This window comes from Mus pahari, chromosome X, assembly GCF_900095145.1.
Source record: "Mus pahari chromosome X, PAHARI_EIJ_v1.1, whole genome shotgun sequence".
Lineage (NCBI taxonomy): Eukaryota > Metazoa > Chordata > Mammalia > Rodentia > Muridae > Mus > Mus pahari.
In genome coordinates, this window is record NC_034613.1 from 123,748,001 (window position 1) to 123,767,339 (window position 19,339).

The window sequence follows — 19,339 nt, forward strand, 5'->3', positions numbered from 1 at the left end:
CTCCACATTTTAGTCTAGACTGCTGTCTTTAATGTTCTTACTTTCAGTGGCTCTCCTATCATATTCATGAGGTACACAGGGAATAATATATTTATTCTTGATTTACTGATATGCCTTTCTTAACATATATATGTAAATATATATGTGTATATATGTATGTATATGTAAATATATGTATATATCCACAGGAAAGTGTTTATTGGGAGAGCCAGTACTCAAAACACAGTGCTCTGTTGACTTCCACACTAGTGCTGTGTTTTACATAATTTAGATGTTAAGGTTTTATTCAGATTTGCTAGCACCAATTTTCTAGGATCTTTGTACTTGGAAACAGTCATTTGATTGCACCTTGGCACAGACTGTTCCTGTGCACACACTGGTCCTTTCACCTGGAATGTTAACAAGCCCCCTATTGTCTCATTGACACCTAAATGGTTTTCCCTTAAGTCATCCCAACAGCCATCCCCTCCTTTGCACTAGTTCTGACTTGCTCATTTTTTTTGTCTTTCATGTATCCCAGTGAATTTTAAGTGTGTCCATTCCCATGGATGTGTGATTTTCTGTAATTTCCTAGAATCACACACTTAACATTGCATATTCCTGTTGTGTGTACTCAGAAACTCACATATACTTAATTCGGAGGTAACTGGTAGATGACAAGAAAATTGTATCTAGAGTGAGTACTCATAATGTGCTATGCAATGTTGGTGTTGAAACAAACATTGACTTGGAGGTGGTAGGAAGGTCCTATTCTTAAGGATTATTCCCTCAAATATCAGGCAATTACCAGTCAATTCTAAGAGCAGAGCATTTGCAATTTTTTTCAAAGCAATTGAGTAAACAAATGAACCCATCAAGGGGCCTTCCTGTAGGGGAAGATGGCAGCTGGAGAAGTGTGAAATGGGATTTCTGATCTCAGCAGGGAATGCCTACACCAAGGGGTATGAGGAGCAGGGAGCTATCAAATTGAGTTAGCACCCTACCTAGAAATGCTCCTGCATATGTCACATCACATAATTTGAATGGACTCTTGAATCACAACCTTTTAAAAAACAGGGACAAGATCCTTGTGAAAGCTCTAGTTAGCAAAGCTTTGTAAGAGGTGGTTCATTTAATACCATCTTCTTTATGTTGAAAAGGGGGCTGGTTTTGATCTATAAAGTTTTCAAATAACTCATCATAAATCTGGAGGAAATAAAGTCCCAGCTGTAGACTTATAGTTGGATAAATTCGGTGTTCCTGATGAATCTCATTGGTAACATCAATCATAATCAATTCTATTGAGAGATTATGTCACTTCAAGGTACTTCTGGGGCTTTATTTCCCCAGTTCAGATTCTAACTCACTAGTAAACATGAGACATAGAAAAGGCAGAATAACAGCAGCCTTATCATTTTTAATGAATGCCCAACTCCAAAAAACTGTGGGTTTTTCCCTTATTATTTTAATTTTTAATTACTTTATTTCATATATGACTACAGTGTTTTGATCAAATCCACCCCAACTCCCCAACCCCCAACTCTTCCCCACCATCTTTCCCTCCCATCTTCGGTGTTCTTGTTTTTCTTGTGTTCTTGCTCTTCTAAGTGTTGTTAATATATTCATAGATGTGACTGGCCTTTGTAAGTAAGCCCACACCACATCTAAAACTAATTGACATAACTACAACTGTTACAGAAAAGGGATACCAAAGGAGGAGTGCTTCCAAAATGCTAACCCCAAAATTAGTTCCCTGCTTTGGATGCCCATCATTTTACCCTTCAAAACCAGGAAACAAAAAGGTGCAAAGCTCTCATGATAGCCTGCTTGCCTTTGTATATAAAACAACTGTTTAGAGCAAGTGGCCTGCTCTATTGTCTGAAGATGTTTTAATATCATCCCACACTTTGAGCAAATGCAAATTCTGCTGCTGGTGCAAGACAATTCCACTGTCTTGAAAGTAATTATTAACATCACACAAAGCCAGTAAACACCGAAGCATTTTCCACACAGTGCTGCATTTTAAAACGGCTAACTTTATTGAAAGATAGGCACAAAGTGGATTTAACCTGCTTAACTTTATTTGATCTAACTCTCTTTGATTACAGAATAGGATCACAATCACTATAAGACCATGTACATTAAGCCAAATTCTTCTAGAACAATCTGCCAGCCCCATCTAGCCATCTTATTAAACACATGCCATCGATCACAAAGGAGGCCAGAAGGATTTGAAAACTTCTCGTCACCCACCCTTACTACCAGAAGAAAATGTATATGCTTCCAACCCTTGTCCTACTGTCAATGGGTGGCACACGAGAGAAGAATTTGAAGATTGTGGCAGGCAGAAATCAGTGAAAATGAATCCACAGTGAATAGTTTCCCTTTGAAAATATTTTCTGTAAGAAGGAACATATCTTAAGTAACATAATCCATGTATGAATGAGGATATAAGATATAACAGACTGTATGGCTAACAGACATGAGCATTCATTCAAGTTAGCACATACACCTATACTTTAAGCTGCCACATTATTTAGATTCTTCATTTTAAAAAGTAACTGGGAAATCAGTTTGTTAGACCCACTCAACAGTGCAAAAGTAAAAAGAGAACATCTGGCTATGTTTCCTGCCATAGATGATGGCAGATGTTTCAAGTTTCTACTGCCCCGTCACCCTGCAGCTTAAAAGCAACACTGAAATTAAAACCTTCATTAAGACAACAGTCACAATACATGACTTTCAAAGGAAGTTCAATTACTTCCTCAACAATGTTAATAGTTTTGTATCAAGTATAGTTCCCTCAAATGAAATTTTGCTGGACATGGGACATTGGGGATAACAAAATGAATCATAAGGTCCTCATAGACAACTAGACAGTAAAAGTTAAGACAACAAATATTCCCTCCTCTTCTTGGAAGTCAAGGAAAAGGCCCCAAATGTTACATCCACACAACTGTGAAGACATGGTTAATTTGAGATTTATTCCATATAGTGATTTTTTTAACTGGTATGTGGTAGAAATTTTTCTCAAATGGTGGAGTCTATATAGACTATACCAACATAGTCTTCTTCCATCTCTTAGACATATAATGTCCTTCTAGCAAATTTCCTGGGACAGAAAACTGAAGAGAAGGAGTGCCTCTTCTGTGACAGGGCACAAAGGTTCTGGAAAGTTCACACTTCAGCAAGGACTTCCTTTCCCCCCCAAACATAAGACTCTAAAGCAATGGTGCCACAGTGAGGAATTCATTTCATCTGTCACTTTAGAGTATGTGATTATAATAATGGCTCCCAGAGTCAGCCCAAATTCTATCAATGAGTTTTCATCATGAGAGGACATGAAGTTTCTTTGATTTTCATTCATTTGCTTGGACAGAAAGTAGCTCTCCTGGTGTTTACTGCCTGATTCTTCTACTGTCTGAAGGGATTTATTTCCTTGCACTTTTAAATGTCTATTTGGCATTCACTCTGTAACTGAGGACCAATATATTGGACGATCACTTTGCTATTAAAAATGTGAAAAAGATACTAGTTAAAAGTTGTTGGATTGCCTTCCCTCATCTACAGACAGACAGACAGACAGACAGACACACACACACACACACAAATAAATCTTTTGGAAGGTAATTAGGAACTACACAAGAATACAGGTAAATAAAGCACTCTTATACTCACAGAGGAATACATAAAATGACCCAAGACACCCGATTTTATAGTGAAAAACAGATGGGTTGACTTTTCTTTATGGGCTTACTTCATGTAGCTCAATGATTAAATGGGATGAGGGAAAAAACCAGTCTCATACAAGGCACTCCAACAGAGACAAGATAAGAATTCAGACACCTAATCAATCTATTCACACCAAGAAGATTTTCATAATGTAGGTATGCCCTAGACTATGAAGATGTCCTTTCTTCAAAACAGACTCTTCTTTTTCATAATCATTTTCCCAAATGGGTATATAGTTGGCAGAACAAAGAGATGTGCTGTGCGATCTTGAAAAAGTCAGTGAACTTTTCCAACTCTTAGGTTCCTCATCACTAAACTTAATGCTACATTGCTAAGTAAAGTTCCTCCCCACCGCTATAGCCCATGGCATAATACAGGATACCTTTGTATCAATCTGATTCCTAACTTAACACATCTCTATACGTCTACCCCCCCTTACTTAATACCCTCCCTCCCTTAACTTCCCTAGACCCATGAAAACTGATCTTAATGGTACTATCTGCAGTTCTTTTGCCTCATTGAAGGGCAGAGACAAGGGACAAGGACCTGTGACAACTGACACCCCTGTGTCCTTGGAGGCAGCTCTATGGCAAGGCCCCATGTTGGTCCCGCCCATGTATACATTCCTAGCTGCTTCCCAAAGGGATTCTAAGATGGAGTCACTGGTGATGAGAAGAGGTAGTTGAGGAGATGGCTGCAATCAACCTTGTTCCTGACTGCAGCCTGGTACTTTGGATTTCTTATGTGATTTCCTTGGAGGTGACAGTGGCATATGCCTTTGAAGACACATGCTAAGGATTTGGGAAAACAAAAGAAGAAATATTTCCAAGTATTTGCCAGACATTCAACACATTCAACATGTCAACAACAATGTTTCCTTATCTTGCAAACTACTGGCAAACAAATACTGGCAAACCAGCCAGAGAGTCTGCATTGTGGGTGGGGAAAGGCTATGCCAGTCACCAGGACTAATTTAAGGTGACTGAGCCATGTTCATGACTATAACCAGATCACAAAAGTCTGCATGCACCATCTCATGCAGCCTTTTATCAAGGCCTCTCACATCTAATCTCCTATGAGAGAGGGAGTCATGGATCACTGTTCATTTACCTTCCTACTGTCTGAAAGCAATATATTAATTATCCAAATGCATAAATTATTCCACAGTATATATATGAATGTATCAACCTCCAGGAGGGAACCAAAAGAATCCACTTCCAAAGCACCATTGAAATGGAGAGAAATACCACCAATGAGGGGGGCAGGGTAACTGGCAACTGGGAGAGAAAATTGGTTCCAGAACCCTTCTTTACCCCAATCCTCTCTACCTTTTCTTTAGCTTCCATAGCTCCTAAAACACTTTCTTTCCTCAAGCCCAAAGTAAGAGCTTTCTGTGGCTGTTGTCTAGGTAGAGACTAGACAAAGTAGCAAGTCCTCAAACTCTCCCTGAATTTCCACTTCGGAACTCCATGTTACAACCTGCTTTCTACACATACTGTATTCTTCAATGAAAAATGACCTCAAATAGGGAAATTTAAAACAAGTTGAAGCGTATTCAAAACATCAATGGACATCACTACCAGTTAATAGTCCATGAGTTGTACAAAGCCCAACAATAAGCTTTAGAGCACATTCTGCTTAACCTATCTTTTGAGGTACTCCCTAAGTATTCCAAAATAGATTGGAATTCATTTCTATGGTATTACTTATGTACTACCAGAGTCCAATAAAAAGTCCCTTTAGAAAAATCATCCCCACCTCCCAACCCTATCTTCACCCCAGATTAAACAAATGAAAGGGAAAAATTATTAAAAAGAATTCTTGCTGATAACACCAGCTCTTGACTGTGGGGTTTAGATGAGATATTCCACCATCTCTGCATCAGGCTCTTGCCCCAGGATCTGAATGGGTGTCTTTCTTTCCAGAGTGCTGGAGTGGAAAGCAGGGGCATCTAAATGGAAACAAGGGATTAGAAAAGACTTAGGCATAAAGTAAAAATTAACTTGCAAAAATCAATGTTAAGAAGAATCACAAAACTAATTTCTAAAATGTGACTTGCAACTGCAGACATGCCCATTATTTACTTTACTGAAAAATGACCTCTGCTCTTGACCATTCCCTTTTTAGTGAATGACAGAAGGCAGTTTTAGAACCGCTTCTTTTCTCTCTTTTGACCAATTGGATCATGCAATATTCAACTCTGTCAAAAGGGCAGGCATCAACTAATAGATGTACACCCGAGAACAAAACCAGAAGATGTCTGCTCCAGAAAATTGTGATTACCTGGCTTATCTGGGTTGCACATCAGATTTGGTGTAGACAAGCGGCGTGGTCCGGAACTGGCACCTGGATTTGCAGGACCCTCAGTTTGAACCAAAGCTGGAGTTGGAGTTGGAACTGGACTAGGAGGTTCAGTCGGAGCTGGAGTTGATGCCTGAGTCGGAGTCGGAGCAGAAGCCTGAGCCGTTGCTGGAGCCGGAATCGAAGCTGGAGATGGAACCGGAGCCGAAGTAGCTGGAGCAACCTGAATAGCAGTAGTGGCAGCAGCAGCAGCAGCGGCAGCAGCAGTGGCAGCAGCAGTAGTAGCTGCAGCAACAGCAGCAGTAGCAGTGGCAGGAGTTGGAGAAACAGTAGCAGGAGTAAGAGATACAGCAGCTGGAATCTGAACAACAGCAGCTGGTGAGACAGGTGCAGCTGGAGGCACTACAGCAGCTGGAGTGACAGGAGCAGCTGGAGAGATAGAATTAGCTGCAGAGACAGAAGTAGCTGCAGAGACAGAAGTAGCTGGAGTGGCAGCAGCAGCAAGAGCAGCAGCGTTTGCTGGAGATGGGGTGGCAGCAGCAGCAGCTGGAGCAGCAGCAGCAGCAACAGCAACTGGAGCAGCAGCTACCATGATAGTGGTGTTGGTGGCAGCAGTGGCAGTGTTGGTGGCAGCAGTTGCAATGATGGCAGCAGCAGGGGCAGCAGCAGCAACTGGACCAGCCATTGGAGCCGAGATGGGAGTGACAGCCGCGGTTTTGGTCGATTCCGATCCACGTTCAGTTTGGGTGCTGCAGTCTCGACTGCCTGTCTTCGAATGAGCTGAGAGAAGGGGAGTAGATGGAGGCACAGGGGAAGGTGTGGATGGGACAGGCTCAGCACGGTAGTCTCCTCCCAGAAGAATGCCTAAGGATAGAGCAAGGAACAAGAGGATGGGAGGTGATTTTTATTTAGATACTGATTAACTGTTTCCCCTTGTCAGAGTTCAGGGAAAGAAAATATTTGGTATTTTTCTTTGAAACATCATAGCTTTTGCCTCTAGGGAACCTCTGGGATCCCCTATCTTGCATCCCAGCTAAAAGTTGCTTTTGGTTCCGTCTTGTCTTTATTATGCAATATGCAACATAACATTAAACCTCTAAGTGTCCTTGGTATCTGTTAAGACTTCTTTTTCAACTGGTGATTGCAGAAGACCAACTTGTCAGAGGTCTTTTCTATACCAGTAATATTAACACCTCTCATTAACCAGAGATTTGAAAATAAATCAGTGCTATAGCGAACCTGTGGATACCAATGAGGGTGCTTTAAGTTGTGTAACCTACGGTTCCAAACACGACCATGGCTTGGAGAACATTTACTCTGACTAAAGGATATTGCACAAGTCAGTGGATCAAGAAAGGTGTTAAAAACAACAAAAGATTTGAAATATATATTTGTTTCCTTCGTCTGGATCAAAAATGTGTCTCGGTATCTATGGTACTCCAAGACTTTAATGAGAGGGGATAAAATGGACAAGAATTGAACAAAAAAGTACATTCTCTTCTCATATCTGAACATTCTGGTAACAAAGCTACCACCTGACTCCATTAGCTTAAAGAGAACTTTGGGTCCTCTTTCCGTAGGGGAGGAAAGAACACAGTGATGCTGTAATTTCAAATTTTGCCGGAGATAAAGTCCATTTGGGTTTTAAACAAAGTTCCCATGTGGCAAAAGCCAAATATAAGAATTTTTTTTAAAAGATAAAATTCAAGTTAGGTTCTTTCCTACCCCTAAAGAACACATAGGATTCTCATATTTTTAAGCTTTTGTCTCAGTTACTGTTCTCACACTGAGACTTCAGAGGTCCTGCTTATATATCTAGTTCCATTAGGGGAAAAAAAAACTCCAAATTCTCCTCTCTAGAACCTGGACCATTGTCCCTTTTCCTTGCTGTGGGTAACAGAGTCAGGACACTTTCTGTCACTGTGCCTTTGCTTTTCCTCACCTAGGCTCCCCTTCCAGCTCTTGTCATCACGCTTCTCCTCCATAATGGGCGCACCAGTCAAGGTAGATGAGTGTGCAAGCAGGCCTGATCCAGCATTGGAAATGGACATCAGAGACTTTGCTGGCCGCATGGATGAGAGTTGCTCTGTCTTACTCGGCTCCTTTCTGGAGCGCTGCTGCAGCACCTTGATCATGGCATCCTTTTCAATAATCTGGGCATGGAGGGTCTTAATCCTAGGAGTCAAAGAAAAGAACACATACAGAAACCTGGTATCTACTTCTCTATTCTGATCTCACTGCCTAAGTGGATTTGTGTTCCTATTATCCTTTCAATTAAGGCTTGGGCTAGTTAATTCGTAGTTGGAGGCAAGGGTCAGTACGTTAGGACTTGCAAGAAAAATGAGCACATCCTCTTGGACTGCCAAGTAGATGTAAGAGAGTATCCAAAAATTTCTGCAGACACCTTAGAATATCAGAGTTAAATATTGGCAAACAGAAAGGCCATGTATGAAAGAAGTCATTCTCTGAGAAGATGGAGTCTTCTACTAATAAGGCATGGCCTCCAAGTAATAATAAATGACACTGAGTCTATAAAAAGACATTGGCTGCCATATTCCCCAGATGTTTTGTTAACAACTTGTCCGTATTATAGAATTGAAGTATTATTGCTACAAAGAATACCTCAGAGAAGAAACATCAAAAACTCAGATCTAGCAGAATACAAATGGAAAACAATTATAAAATCCAGGAAAAAGCAACTCTACTTGAAACTTCACATTTAATAAGAATGTTCATTATCAAGGTTATCACATCAAACCTTAGGTAACAGACTGGCAGGGATGAAGAGGTAGGAGGGCGGCAGGCTACGCAATCAAGTTCATCACTTATGAATAAGCACACTTGCCCTTCTCTACTGATGTAGCTGGCCTCAATAATATCAACTCCTCAACCCTTCTGGATCCACATTCAGATTTTACCTTCCTTCCATGTCCAAGCAACGTTTGTTGGCCATCAGGATTTCCTCTTCTTCCTTCTGGATCCGGGCCTCTAAGGCTGTGTCGTAGCTGGTGTTAGGAGAGTGGCTAATGACTGTTGTGTCTCTGTGGGAGAAAAAGGGCAGTGCCGATGATGAGCAGGCATCAAAATCGAGACGTTATTCTTTAGCCGAAGTCAATGGAGGTTCTGCTGAAAATTCTTAAATTAACATTGATCTCAAAAGGAACGTTTGATTTGCCATAGACTTACTGGAAAGAGCTTTCAGCAAGTATAACTTCAGGAATATGTACACTTCTGACTTCATTCTTCAAACAGTCACAAAAAAGAAAGATATTTTTGAAGGAATCAAGAGGATTGCTAAGTAGGTTTTGTGCCAGTTGATTATCATTTACATATGAGGGCTTAGACATACACAACAGACAGAGACAGGTAAACAACTAAAGTCAGTTACAGCATATGAACTAACAGAAAGGGCCTTTGACTTGATCCTATTTGGTTCTTTATCTTATCTGCATCAGAACCATTCTCTCACTGAATGCATGGGCTTTAAACCAACTCAAGTGACTGTTCTCATGCTAGAGTCTCAGCTGTGCAAGGGATCATCGTGTTTCACCTGGAATTGTCTCAGGCCATTAACTCAAGGAGAAACATGTGTGCACAGAGGAGCATACCAGAGGCAAACAGACAAAAAGACAAGGAAAGGAGATGAGGACTAAGAGAAAGAAATAGGCATTATCATTAAAGAAGACATACATGGAATTGCAAGGGTTGTACAGGAAATCGGGACAAGAGGATGAATGAAGAAGGATGAGGTGGCCCTGCTTCACACCACTCCTTCCACATCCCAGATACATTATCTGCTAGAAGCTAAAGAGTCATGTTCTCTTGGCACTGAGATTGTGACAGTACAGATTTGGGGTGATGTAATAACAAGGGAATGACCAGGTGGGAAGTTAGCCTTAAGATTAGGGAAGTCTGGTAGGCCTCTATAAAAACCACTGCTATCCCAATGCCTACAGCTCATTTGCAAAGTTGTAAGCATTTATTGGAATTGGAAAGAAGTGGGAAGGATACAGTTTCTCGCATCATTTGCCAAATTCAAACTAGTTTGACATCCCCAAATTCAATCTTTCCCCAGAGCAATCCACTTGTTCACAGTTCTCCTGGATCAACTCCCTTGCACTTGATATGAAGACGACTCCTAAAGACAGCCCAAGGATCAAGTCGCAGCTTCCACAAGTACTCTGCCACTCACAAACTTTCTGACCTCCGAATGTCACTTATCTGCTTTTACGCTTACTCTTCTTCATACACAAAATGACAACTGAAGTGACATCTCCTTCCATTTTATGTAAATTAAAATGATTTAAGTAAGAACATATACCTCTGGGTACAGTAAAGGCATATAACAATGTTTTCTTTTTTAATATTAAAAAGCGCATAGGTAGAAAGAGAATACCAAAAGGTCGGTATGTGTTTGAGACAGTCTTCCCCTTGGTGCAATCCTGGAGGCCGTTTCTGCCCTTACAGAGTGCCTAGGGAAACCGAAGGCTAACACTTTGGAGCCAAGCCTCTTGAAAAGTGCATGCTGTCTACAGACACGGGGGGTTTGAACGTACAGTTTGTCATTGGGGAAACTGGTGCTGGCCTACAGCCACTTTCATTGCATAAAAGACCAGTTTGGGTACACAGAGCCCTGCCAGCTAATTGATATGGACACTGGGAACTGTTCAGGAATGGAGCCTGAAAATGTGGGGCACTTAGCGAATTCCTACAGGGCTGCCAGAACGGCACTCAACATCAATCTTCCTTGGGGAAGACTAGGGCTGTGAAGTCAATGGCTTTGCAAAAGCAGGCTAGTGAGAGCATTTGAAGACTATCAGGAGATAATGCCTGCAGACTGCAGAAAGCATGCAAAGTCACATGCCCCTGAACCTGCTATCTCATCCTCTCAAATTCTTAAATAAACATACTTCTGTTAATATCCCCCACCCCAGATGATCTCTCTTTTCTCTAATAGCATAATTTCAATTCTAGTGTTCTTAAGGTTGTCATCCATCACTCCCTAAATAACCCCCCCCCCCAGTGGCCATTTCAACTTTACCTTGACTCGTATGGTGATTCAGGCCTGCAATCCTAGAACTTGGGAGGCTGAGGCAGGAAGATCATAACAAGTACAAGAGTAGCTCTAAATAGAAAGTCTCAAGCCGGCCAAGGCCACAGAGTGACACCCTGTCTCTAAAGATCAAAAATAACTTAAAAAAAAAATCAATCAATAAATGTTTCATTTTTATCGAACTGGTAGCATCCTGCACAAAATTTACTGAAAGTAGAAGATCGGGGGAGGCTTGAGAGAAGAAACCTGTGGAAGTGATTAGGCTCTAGGCGTAGGAAACTTGCAAGGGTAGACAAGGAATAAATAATTAACTACTACAGGAATGAGTTTGGACTTTACTCCAACGGGCACTAAGAATCACTAGAGCTTTTTGTGGGGAGTGAAAGAGTGTGTGCCAAGCTCTTTGACAATAGCACTATCTGTTGCGGAAATATAGGGAGGGATCAGAGGAGAGAGGCACTTGAATCAAGCAGACCAGTTAGGAAGGTGATTGCAGTAATCCCATCAGACAATAATAAAAACACAAACCAGTAAAATGGTAAGGGAAATGGGAACAGGCTGTAGGTGGTCGATGTGACTGGACTTGGAGACCATGTCCATGGAAACATTAGGGAGATAAAAGAATGAATGAGAACTGTACTTGTAATTCAAATCATGCAATAGTGTTTGTTGTCATGGGAAACCAAAGAGAGGATTTTTCCAAAGCGCTATGATGGCTTTAGATTACAGAGCTGCTGGAGTGAAGTTGTCTTGAAAACAGCCCTATGATAAGATCCAGCAAGTTGTTGGAGATTTTTAAGTTTAATCTTAAAGATGAAAGCACTACTATTACAGCATTTTTCTAACCACAGGGAAGTACTGGTAGAAACAAGGTAACAACAATACAGACTGAGAAGAAAGCAAACTCAGGAAACTGAGAAAGGACATTAAGGAAGAAACAAATAGCTACACATGTGGTACAAATCTTCCTCATGCCCTCGGTTACTTTACCTCCTCTTTTTCTGGATTTGCATTGCCCAACAAAATCCTGAAACATTCCAAGTACAGTTAACAACCCAATTCAGTAAGTCCAACTGAATAGATTACATGGTTGATGGGTTGTTATCGTAGTATCTTTTTGTTGCTCTCCAGGCATAAATTCACCATTTATGAGCTCAAATTCAAAATCTGTATTGCCAAATCAGGTCTTCTGGGAATGAACAGGGACTTCTTTTTTAGGGACTTCCATTCATCATATTAAGTACCTAGATTCTCTAGAGACACAGTAACTCAGAGCCTGGATGCAAGGAATGATCCTACAGCTATTGATAATGCTTCCACGTGCCTAAAAATTCTCACCTAATCCTTCATTGTACAGCTAATGGTCTCAAGCTCACCGTCATTGAGCTAGGAGACAGTTAAACTGATAAATTGTTGATTTAAATCCTGGCTCTTGTGCCCTTAGTATTGATCTAGAGATGATATAATACCTCTGTGCCTGAGAGTAGACCAGATAAGTAATAAGTTTTAAGTTCTCACTAGAGCCCTGCCTATGTTTTGAGAAATACAAATACGTTTTCAAATAGCATTTGGGCAAAAAAGATTAAGTGCCACATACTATTGTATTTTATTTTATATAGCTAAAGCTGGCTGTGAACTCACACTCTTCCTCCTGTCCCTTTTCTGTACTGAGACAAGAGGTCAGTGCCACCACACTCAGCTCAAGTACTTATTTTAAATAAAACTTATTCAATTACCTCGAGAGAAAAGCTAAAAAGCTTTGAATTTATTCTTTCTCTTCCCAGCTTTTTGCTTTCTCTTCATTGAATACAACTTACCTATTCACACTACTGATCGGTCTCACTGTCTATTCCTGAACACTTCTAGCGCTTTCAGTCCCGGATTCCTGCCTAAAACCAATGAATCCCCAGCTTTTCCGTGATAAAAGGTTATTTAGAATCAAAGCACTATAAAGGTTATAAACAGACTACCATGTACCATGCCTTCTAATGCAAGAAAATAAACTTTTTAAACATGTTATATTAAAATTTGTATTTTATTATACTCAAAGGTCACACACTGGAAATAATCCAAATATCCATCATCAGGTGAATGGATAAATGATCTATGATACATCCATTCCATGACACATTACACAGAAATAAAAAGGCATGGGCTATTAATAAATGCATCAACTGGGAGGGATCAAAATAATTACGCTGAGCAGGAGAAGTAAAACAAAGAGTGTAAACACAATGTAACTCCTTTTATATTGACACTCTAGGAAAGAAGTTTGTAATTTTATGACATGAACCAAATGAGTCATTGCTTAGGAAGGAAAGCATCAAGTTTAAGGGCCACAAGGTCATAGGAGAATGTGACTTCTATCTTGAGTGCTAAATTACACATTTATTTTAAAAAAAGAAAAAACAAAAAGAAACCGACTTTCTCTCCCACCTCCTCTTCCTCCTTCCTTCTTTGCTCCCTCCACATTTTTACTTTCCTTCTTTAATCATAATTTTGAGCACTTTCTATCTGCAGTCAACATCCAATATACATGTGATTTCCACCACAGAACGAGGTCAAATGTCTACATTTTGGTTGGGAGGTGGAAGAGAAAAGCATGTGAAGAAATATTGGCAAGACAGATAGAAAAGCCTATAAGGTAAGAAATAATGTTTTCTGGATGTCATCTCACAGAGAAGGAAAATAAGGAAACCAATCCGTATAGCAAAGTGAAATGATACTATCTTTGGAAATATAGCATAAACCTTTAATAAAAGGGTCGGGGGAAATCATCAAGTCTAATTCATTTATGTTACAGGCATTTCCATATAAGCTGTCTCTCCTTTTCTCCTGTTGTCTGAATCTGTTATGAACAGTCAGGATCAGGGATGTTTACCTCCGGAAGAAGGTGTTCTTACTTGCTAGGAACACTGGGAACAGGCTGTGTTCTATCACATCAAATGATAAACATGCATATTTTGCTGAAAACAGTAATTACATGGACACATTCTACCTAGGGATCCAAAGCAATTCAATTTAAGTCAACACATTTTAGACACAGATCTGTAAGGGAACTCTCAATTCTTAATGATTTCCACAGGAGAGGAGGAATGGAGGTTTTATCTTTGTATAAAAGCCCTTGTACCAAGTACCTTTCTAGCTTTCTTATACTTTGCCCTGGAGTCCATTCTGTAGCCAGCACCAAGATGCCTCCTTCAGACATTTTCTCATGCCTTGCACAGACATGAACTACATCATGCAAAGCTTCTGCACAAAGCAGACAAAATTACCCTGCATCTCTCTGGCTCACTGTAAGCAAGTTTCCAGCATCAGGCTTTCACAAATACCTCTGAGCAAGTGCTGCACTTCTTTGGGAGCCTGTAGGTAATATGACACTAAATTCTGCTTGATATCTGTCTCCAAGCCTTGTGACAATCTTCGGACACAGACGGAGATTCACTGGACACTATTATGACCCTGGCTTTTACTGAGCATGCTTTTCTCAGGAAACAAAGCCAGGAAAACTTCAGCTGATGAAAACCTCAAGATTAAGCCAAAGCCAGCTTCAGTCTATTAAAGGTATAAGGTTATCTGGACAGGAGGATAGGAGAAGTCTTCCTGGAGAATCATGAGCATCTTTAGAATGTGCCAATTCATATCTTAAACACGAATTCCTTCCATACACCTATTACTACCTAATATCTAGCAAGTACTGGACCCTACTGATTACTACATTTGCAAGAATATAAAATTACACTGCTTTATCTAACAACATTCTGGATAGAAGCCTATTTGGGTACAATATACTTTATGCACAATGGACTAGAGTCTAGACCACCTTCAATACCTAAGTCTACACTTACATTCTGTCCATTATCAACACAACCAAACCCATCACCTGATGATACCCGAGCTGTTTCTTTCCCATCTAATAGTTATGAACATAGGCAACATAGAAAGACTATGAACAACTGTTTCCTATAAAAGCTAATAATTCTTTTTATAATATGCAAAGAAGATGGCCAAGAAGCCATAAATAAAACCCCTTTTGCCTTTTCTCCCTGGTACCAGATAGGATAAGACTACTTATAAGTGATGAGCCCAGGAATATAGAGAATGTAGCCTTCAAATATAGACCTTCTCAAAGGGCAGTGATGGACTCATATTCGGCACATACCCAGGAAGAGCCAGAACTATCAAATGACAGCAGCTACTCACTCAGGAGTAGCTGCTGTCATTTGCTTTCTGAGTGGAATTTCTCTAATGGGGATTTCACTTTGGTCCTGAAACTAAACAGCATGCACATGTGGCTGAAAAGATCTATAGCTAGTAGGGAATGATGTGTCCAAATACTTAGCCAAGCCCATCTACAATGTTCCAGCTCACTTGTAAGGCAAACTCAATTATGATTCTAGAAAGCCCATATTTTAAAAATCCTTAGACATCTATCACCAAATCCATCTAGTCCATGTATAAATGGAAAGAGGAAAACATGAAGAGGAACTGAAGGGGGGTGGGAAAGAGAGCAGATATTGGGAAATTGCTGAATGAGTTAGCACACCTGGTTTTCCCATTCATATCTTTCAGTGACTTACCTCTGCGCAGCCACAGTTGCAGCAGCATCCAGAGCAAAGTGTCTCATCACATTCTCTTCCAAATACTTTTGCTCCCACTTGGTCATATCTGCTTCCAGGGCCAGAATTCTCTCCTCCTTCTCCCGGAGGAGCTCCATCAGTGCAGCAGCATTGTATTCTGAAGCATTAGTGGGCTGGGAGTTGCCCTGGCGCTATTGGGGGAAATGCCAAGGTCCCTCAAGTTAGTGAAAGAAAAACCATAGTGCCCAAGTCCCAAAAACTGATTATCTGTCTACCTACCTATCTATCTACCTACCTATCTATCCACCTACTTATCCATCTACTTATCTATCTATCTATCTATCTATCTATCTATCTATCTATCTATCTATCTATCCATCCATCCATCTAATTATCTAATATTGCTGATTTTCTAAGACAGGATTTCACTATATAGACTTGACCTCATGAATCCCCTGACACAGACTTCCCTAGCAGATCTGGTGAGAAGAGTTTCTATTTTATAAGAAAGGGCTTTTCCATGCTATTTGGTTTCTTTGTCTGCCTGTTTACATAGTAGCGAAGATCTATCCTACTAGAGTTCCATGCATTTTAGGAAAGCCCTCTATTACTGATTCTTATTTCCAGGTCTCAAACAAAACAGTGCTGTGAGCCCTGATGAAATGCTTATAACTAAGCTATTCCTAACCTCAGCTCTTAGTTTGGGTAAGATACTGATTCAAAAGAAGGAAAGAGAACTTGCATTTCCACATTGCTATGTTGTTCAGAAGTTAGACTTAATGAAATAAAAACTTCAGTCCTTAGCCTACAGTAAAGTCTTCAAGGAAAATGGGAGTTTTTTTATATCTATGACTTGGTTCCAAAACTGTCCCTTAATTTATGAGATCTTTACTGAGGTGCTCAACATTTGTGGGGCAGGGAGGTTGTCTTGATTTCTTTTCCTCTAAATCCCCTTAAGTAGTATAACCAGAAGATTTCTAAAGAACACTTCCAGCTGGAAGTGGTGGTATACACCTGTACAGACAAAGTTGTAAGTCAGTCTGGACTACATGAGACCCGGTCTCAGAACCAAACAGAAACCTGCCCAAGGATCCCACCAATTTCGATTCAAAGACATCAACAAATTTAGGTGAATAGCTGTTTCCCTTCATATAGGGGCTTTTGTTCTTATTCATGTGAAAAATAAATGACAGACTTTGCTGGAAAAGAAAACTAAGGAATTAGGTAGGATATGCACACATACTGACCACACCTTTTACTGTAACATGGGGAGCTGGTAAAAATGTAAAGATGAGCAAGCATTTAAGTATCTTTAGAGTCTTTGCTGAACACAAAATAATAAATAAACCAACACTCAAGATATGAGGCATTTCTTTTCTTCCTTTCCCTCATTTCCATAACTGGTTAAGTAAGATTCAGAAAATAAACGAAACTTGTGAGCCTCAAGAAGGGATGAAGTAAACAATAGTTCCAAGACTTAAGGGCTCAGCACAAGATTTATAAGTCCCCCTCCTCAAGATTACATAAGCAGTAACAATTGCTGCAGAGACAAAATTCTGATTGGTGGAGCAGCAGGCGGTTCAGCAGAGATCTTCAGTGAATCAACTATAATGAGTCATCACCCATGCTTGGGGGGGAGGACACTTACAGCTGCAGCTGAGTCACCTATAATTCCTTAAGTAGCCCCTTGCCAATATTTCTGGAACTAACCCTAAGAACCTTATTGGTTCATGAAGACAGACTTGGGTAGGATAATGACACAGCTCTATCATCTCTACCCATCCCCAGGATGGCACACTGCATTACCTGCTGGATTCGAAGGGATTCCAATTCCCTCTCCAAACGTGTCCGGAGCCGGTGTTCCAGCTGCTCACGCTTCTCACATGCGGCCTGGAGCTGCACAAGGGCCTGCTGCATCTTCTCCACCTTATCTACATACACTTGCTTCTTTTTCAGCTGGAAAATATCCATTAGAGAAGGATGGAGTCAGACATAAGTCTTTACCTTCACAAGTCTATGAGCCATATACCTAAGCAAAAATTGAGACAGCCGCAAAGAAGAATGTACATTCATTGGTACCCATTGCAAGCCAAATCCTGGCTCAGTGGCAATGATCAAGGAAGCAATTGAACAGCCTTAAATAACACACCCATACTCCAATATCCAATAAGGTTGGAAAAGTAGCAGGCAGCCTTGCCATTTTGCTTGCAAAAGAACCGATTCTGTTTCCAAATCTACCTGTATAGCTTCTCTCAAAGCAAGCAGATCAACTTGTAGCCTCTAAAATAAAAATCCTCTCAAGTGGGGCCCTCCTGTAATTATCTTTCCCTTGGTCACGAAGGTTAGAGATACCTCCACCACTGAGATTAAGGGTTAAAATAGTGTTGCTAACAGTTATTTCAAAAACATAAATCCAGATAGTTGACTGCAGGTAATTCCTAAGCCCTGAGTGACTTTAGTAGGTAGCTGCAATATAAGAAGTTACTCATTGTACCAATATTGTCCACAGCCACAAAGCCCTAGTGGTCACACCAATAGGACCTTATCACATCTTCTTAGTGCACAAACCAGGTAAGCACTTCATGGTAGAATCTAAACCACAATTTTTTTGTATTTCTGCTTCAATAGCTCTTACCCCTTCCTGGTAGGCAAACCAAAAAAAAAAAAAGTGCTCAGAATCCTCCTGTATCTAGGTCACAATTACTGAGCTTTCTACAGGAGGTAGGAAACATACCTTACATTCTCCTATCACCAGATCCCTGGCATCTCCTTTGACTATGACAAGAAAAAAACATTTCAAATTGTTTCAACGTTTTGTTCGCATTACTTTTCAAAACAGGCCTCATTCAGTCTAGCACTGTAAACCAAGAGAGGTGAATTTAAGTCTACATGTTTTGCTATTTATGAAAATTTCCTAAGGTATACAATGAACAAAGAAATCATCATATTTTGCCTCTCCATAAGCTTAAATCTTTCCTTCTTGACTAGGATAAGCAAGAGATTGAGGTAGGGGATGCTTCTGCATCTCTCTCTCTCTCTCTCTCTCTCTCTCTCTCTCTCTCTCTCTCTCTCTCTCTTTGGTTAAGCTTTCAGTCCTGGGAAAGAAGAAATCATTCTGTTGCCTTCACCTTTGGGGTTTTGTAATGTTCGTGAGCTATTTAGAGCTGAATGCATTTATTTGTGAATCATGCTGAAAACCCTATGGGAGCAGTGCAATGGTAATGCAGAAAATGTGAACTATAATTACGAAGGCTTACAGCGCTTATACTTAAAGGCAATTAAACAGAGACAGCATGCAGTTCTTTGCCTTGATGGCAAAGTACAGCAAAGTGAGCTCTGAAAACTGAAAAGCAAGCAGTCCAGGCTCATGACAATCTCTCTCCGTCCTGCCTTTCTCAAAGAGGAAACTAAATATCCCATGAAAAGCACCCGGAGAAAGAGGAGTCACTAACCCTACCCTCTGAATGGGAAAGGCAATGTGGGATCGGTGAGTTCTCTGAGTTTGTTGAAAAAAATGAGTGTTAGAGACAGATTCTGCAGAGCAAGCCAAGAAAAATAAAGACCATTATTGCTGGCATAGCTCTACATCTTGTTTAAAAGAAAGAAAGAAAGAAAGAAAGAAAGAAAGAAAGAAAGAAAGAAAGAAAGAAAGAAAGAAAGAAAGAAAAGAAAGAAAGAAAGAAAGAAAGAAAGA

General features: G+C 40.3%; 1 protein-coding gene across 3 annotated transcripts in view; it reads right to left on the reverse strand.

Annotated features, from left to right (window-relative positions):
* Positions 1 to 1,995: 1,995 nt before the first annotated feature.
* Amot (angiomotin) overlaps positions 1,996 to 19,339 on the reverse strand; it is a 58,335-nt gene continuing 40,991 nt past the window's right edge. For all 3 annotated transcript variants that reach the window (XM_029534157.1, XM_021187363.2, XM_029534158.1), the window contains 6 exons: positions 17,452 to 17,601; positions 15,646 to 15,836; positions 8,931 to 9,053; positions 7,955 to 8,187; positions 5,995 to 6,876; positions 1,996 to 5,662 (listed from right to left, as the gene is read on the reverse strand). In XM_029534157.1, the coding sequence (XP_029390017.1) occupies positions 5,565 to 5,662; positions 5,995 to 6,876; positions 7,955 to 8,187; positions 8,931 to 9,053; positions 15,646 to 15,836; positions 17,452 to 17,601 (1,677 nt within the window). In that variant the 3' untranslated portion in view covers positions 1,996 to 5,564. The remainder of the gene's footprint in view (positions 5,663 to 5,994; positions 6,877 to 7,954; positions 8,188 to 8,930; positions 9,054 to 15,645; positions 15,837 to 17,451; positions 17,602 to 19,339) is intronic.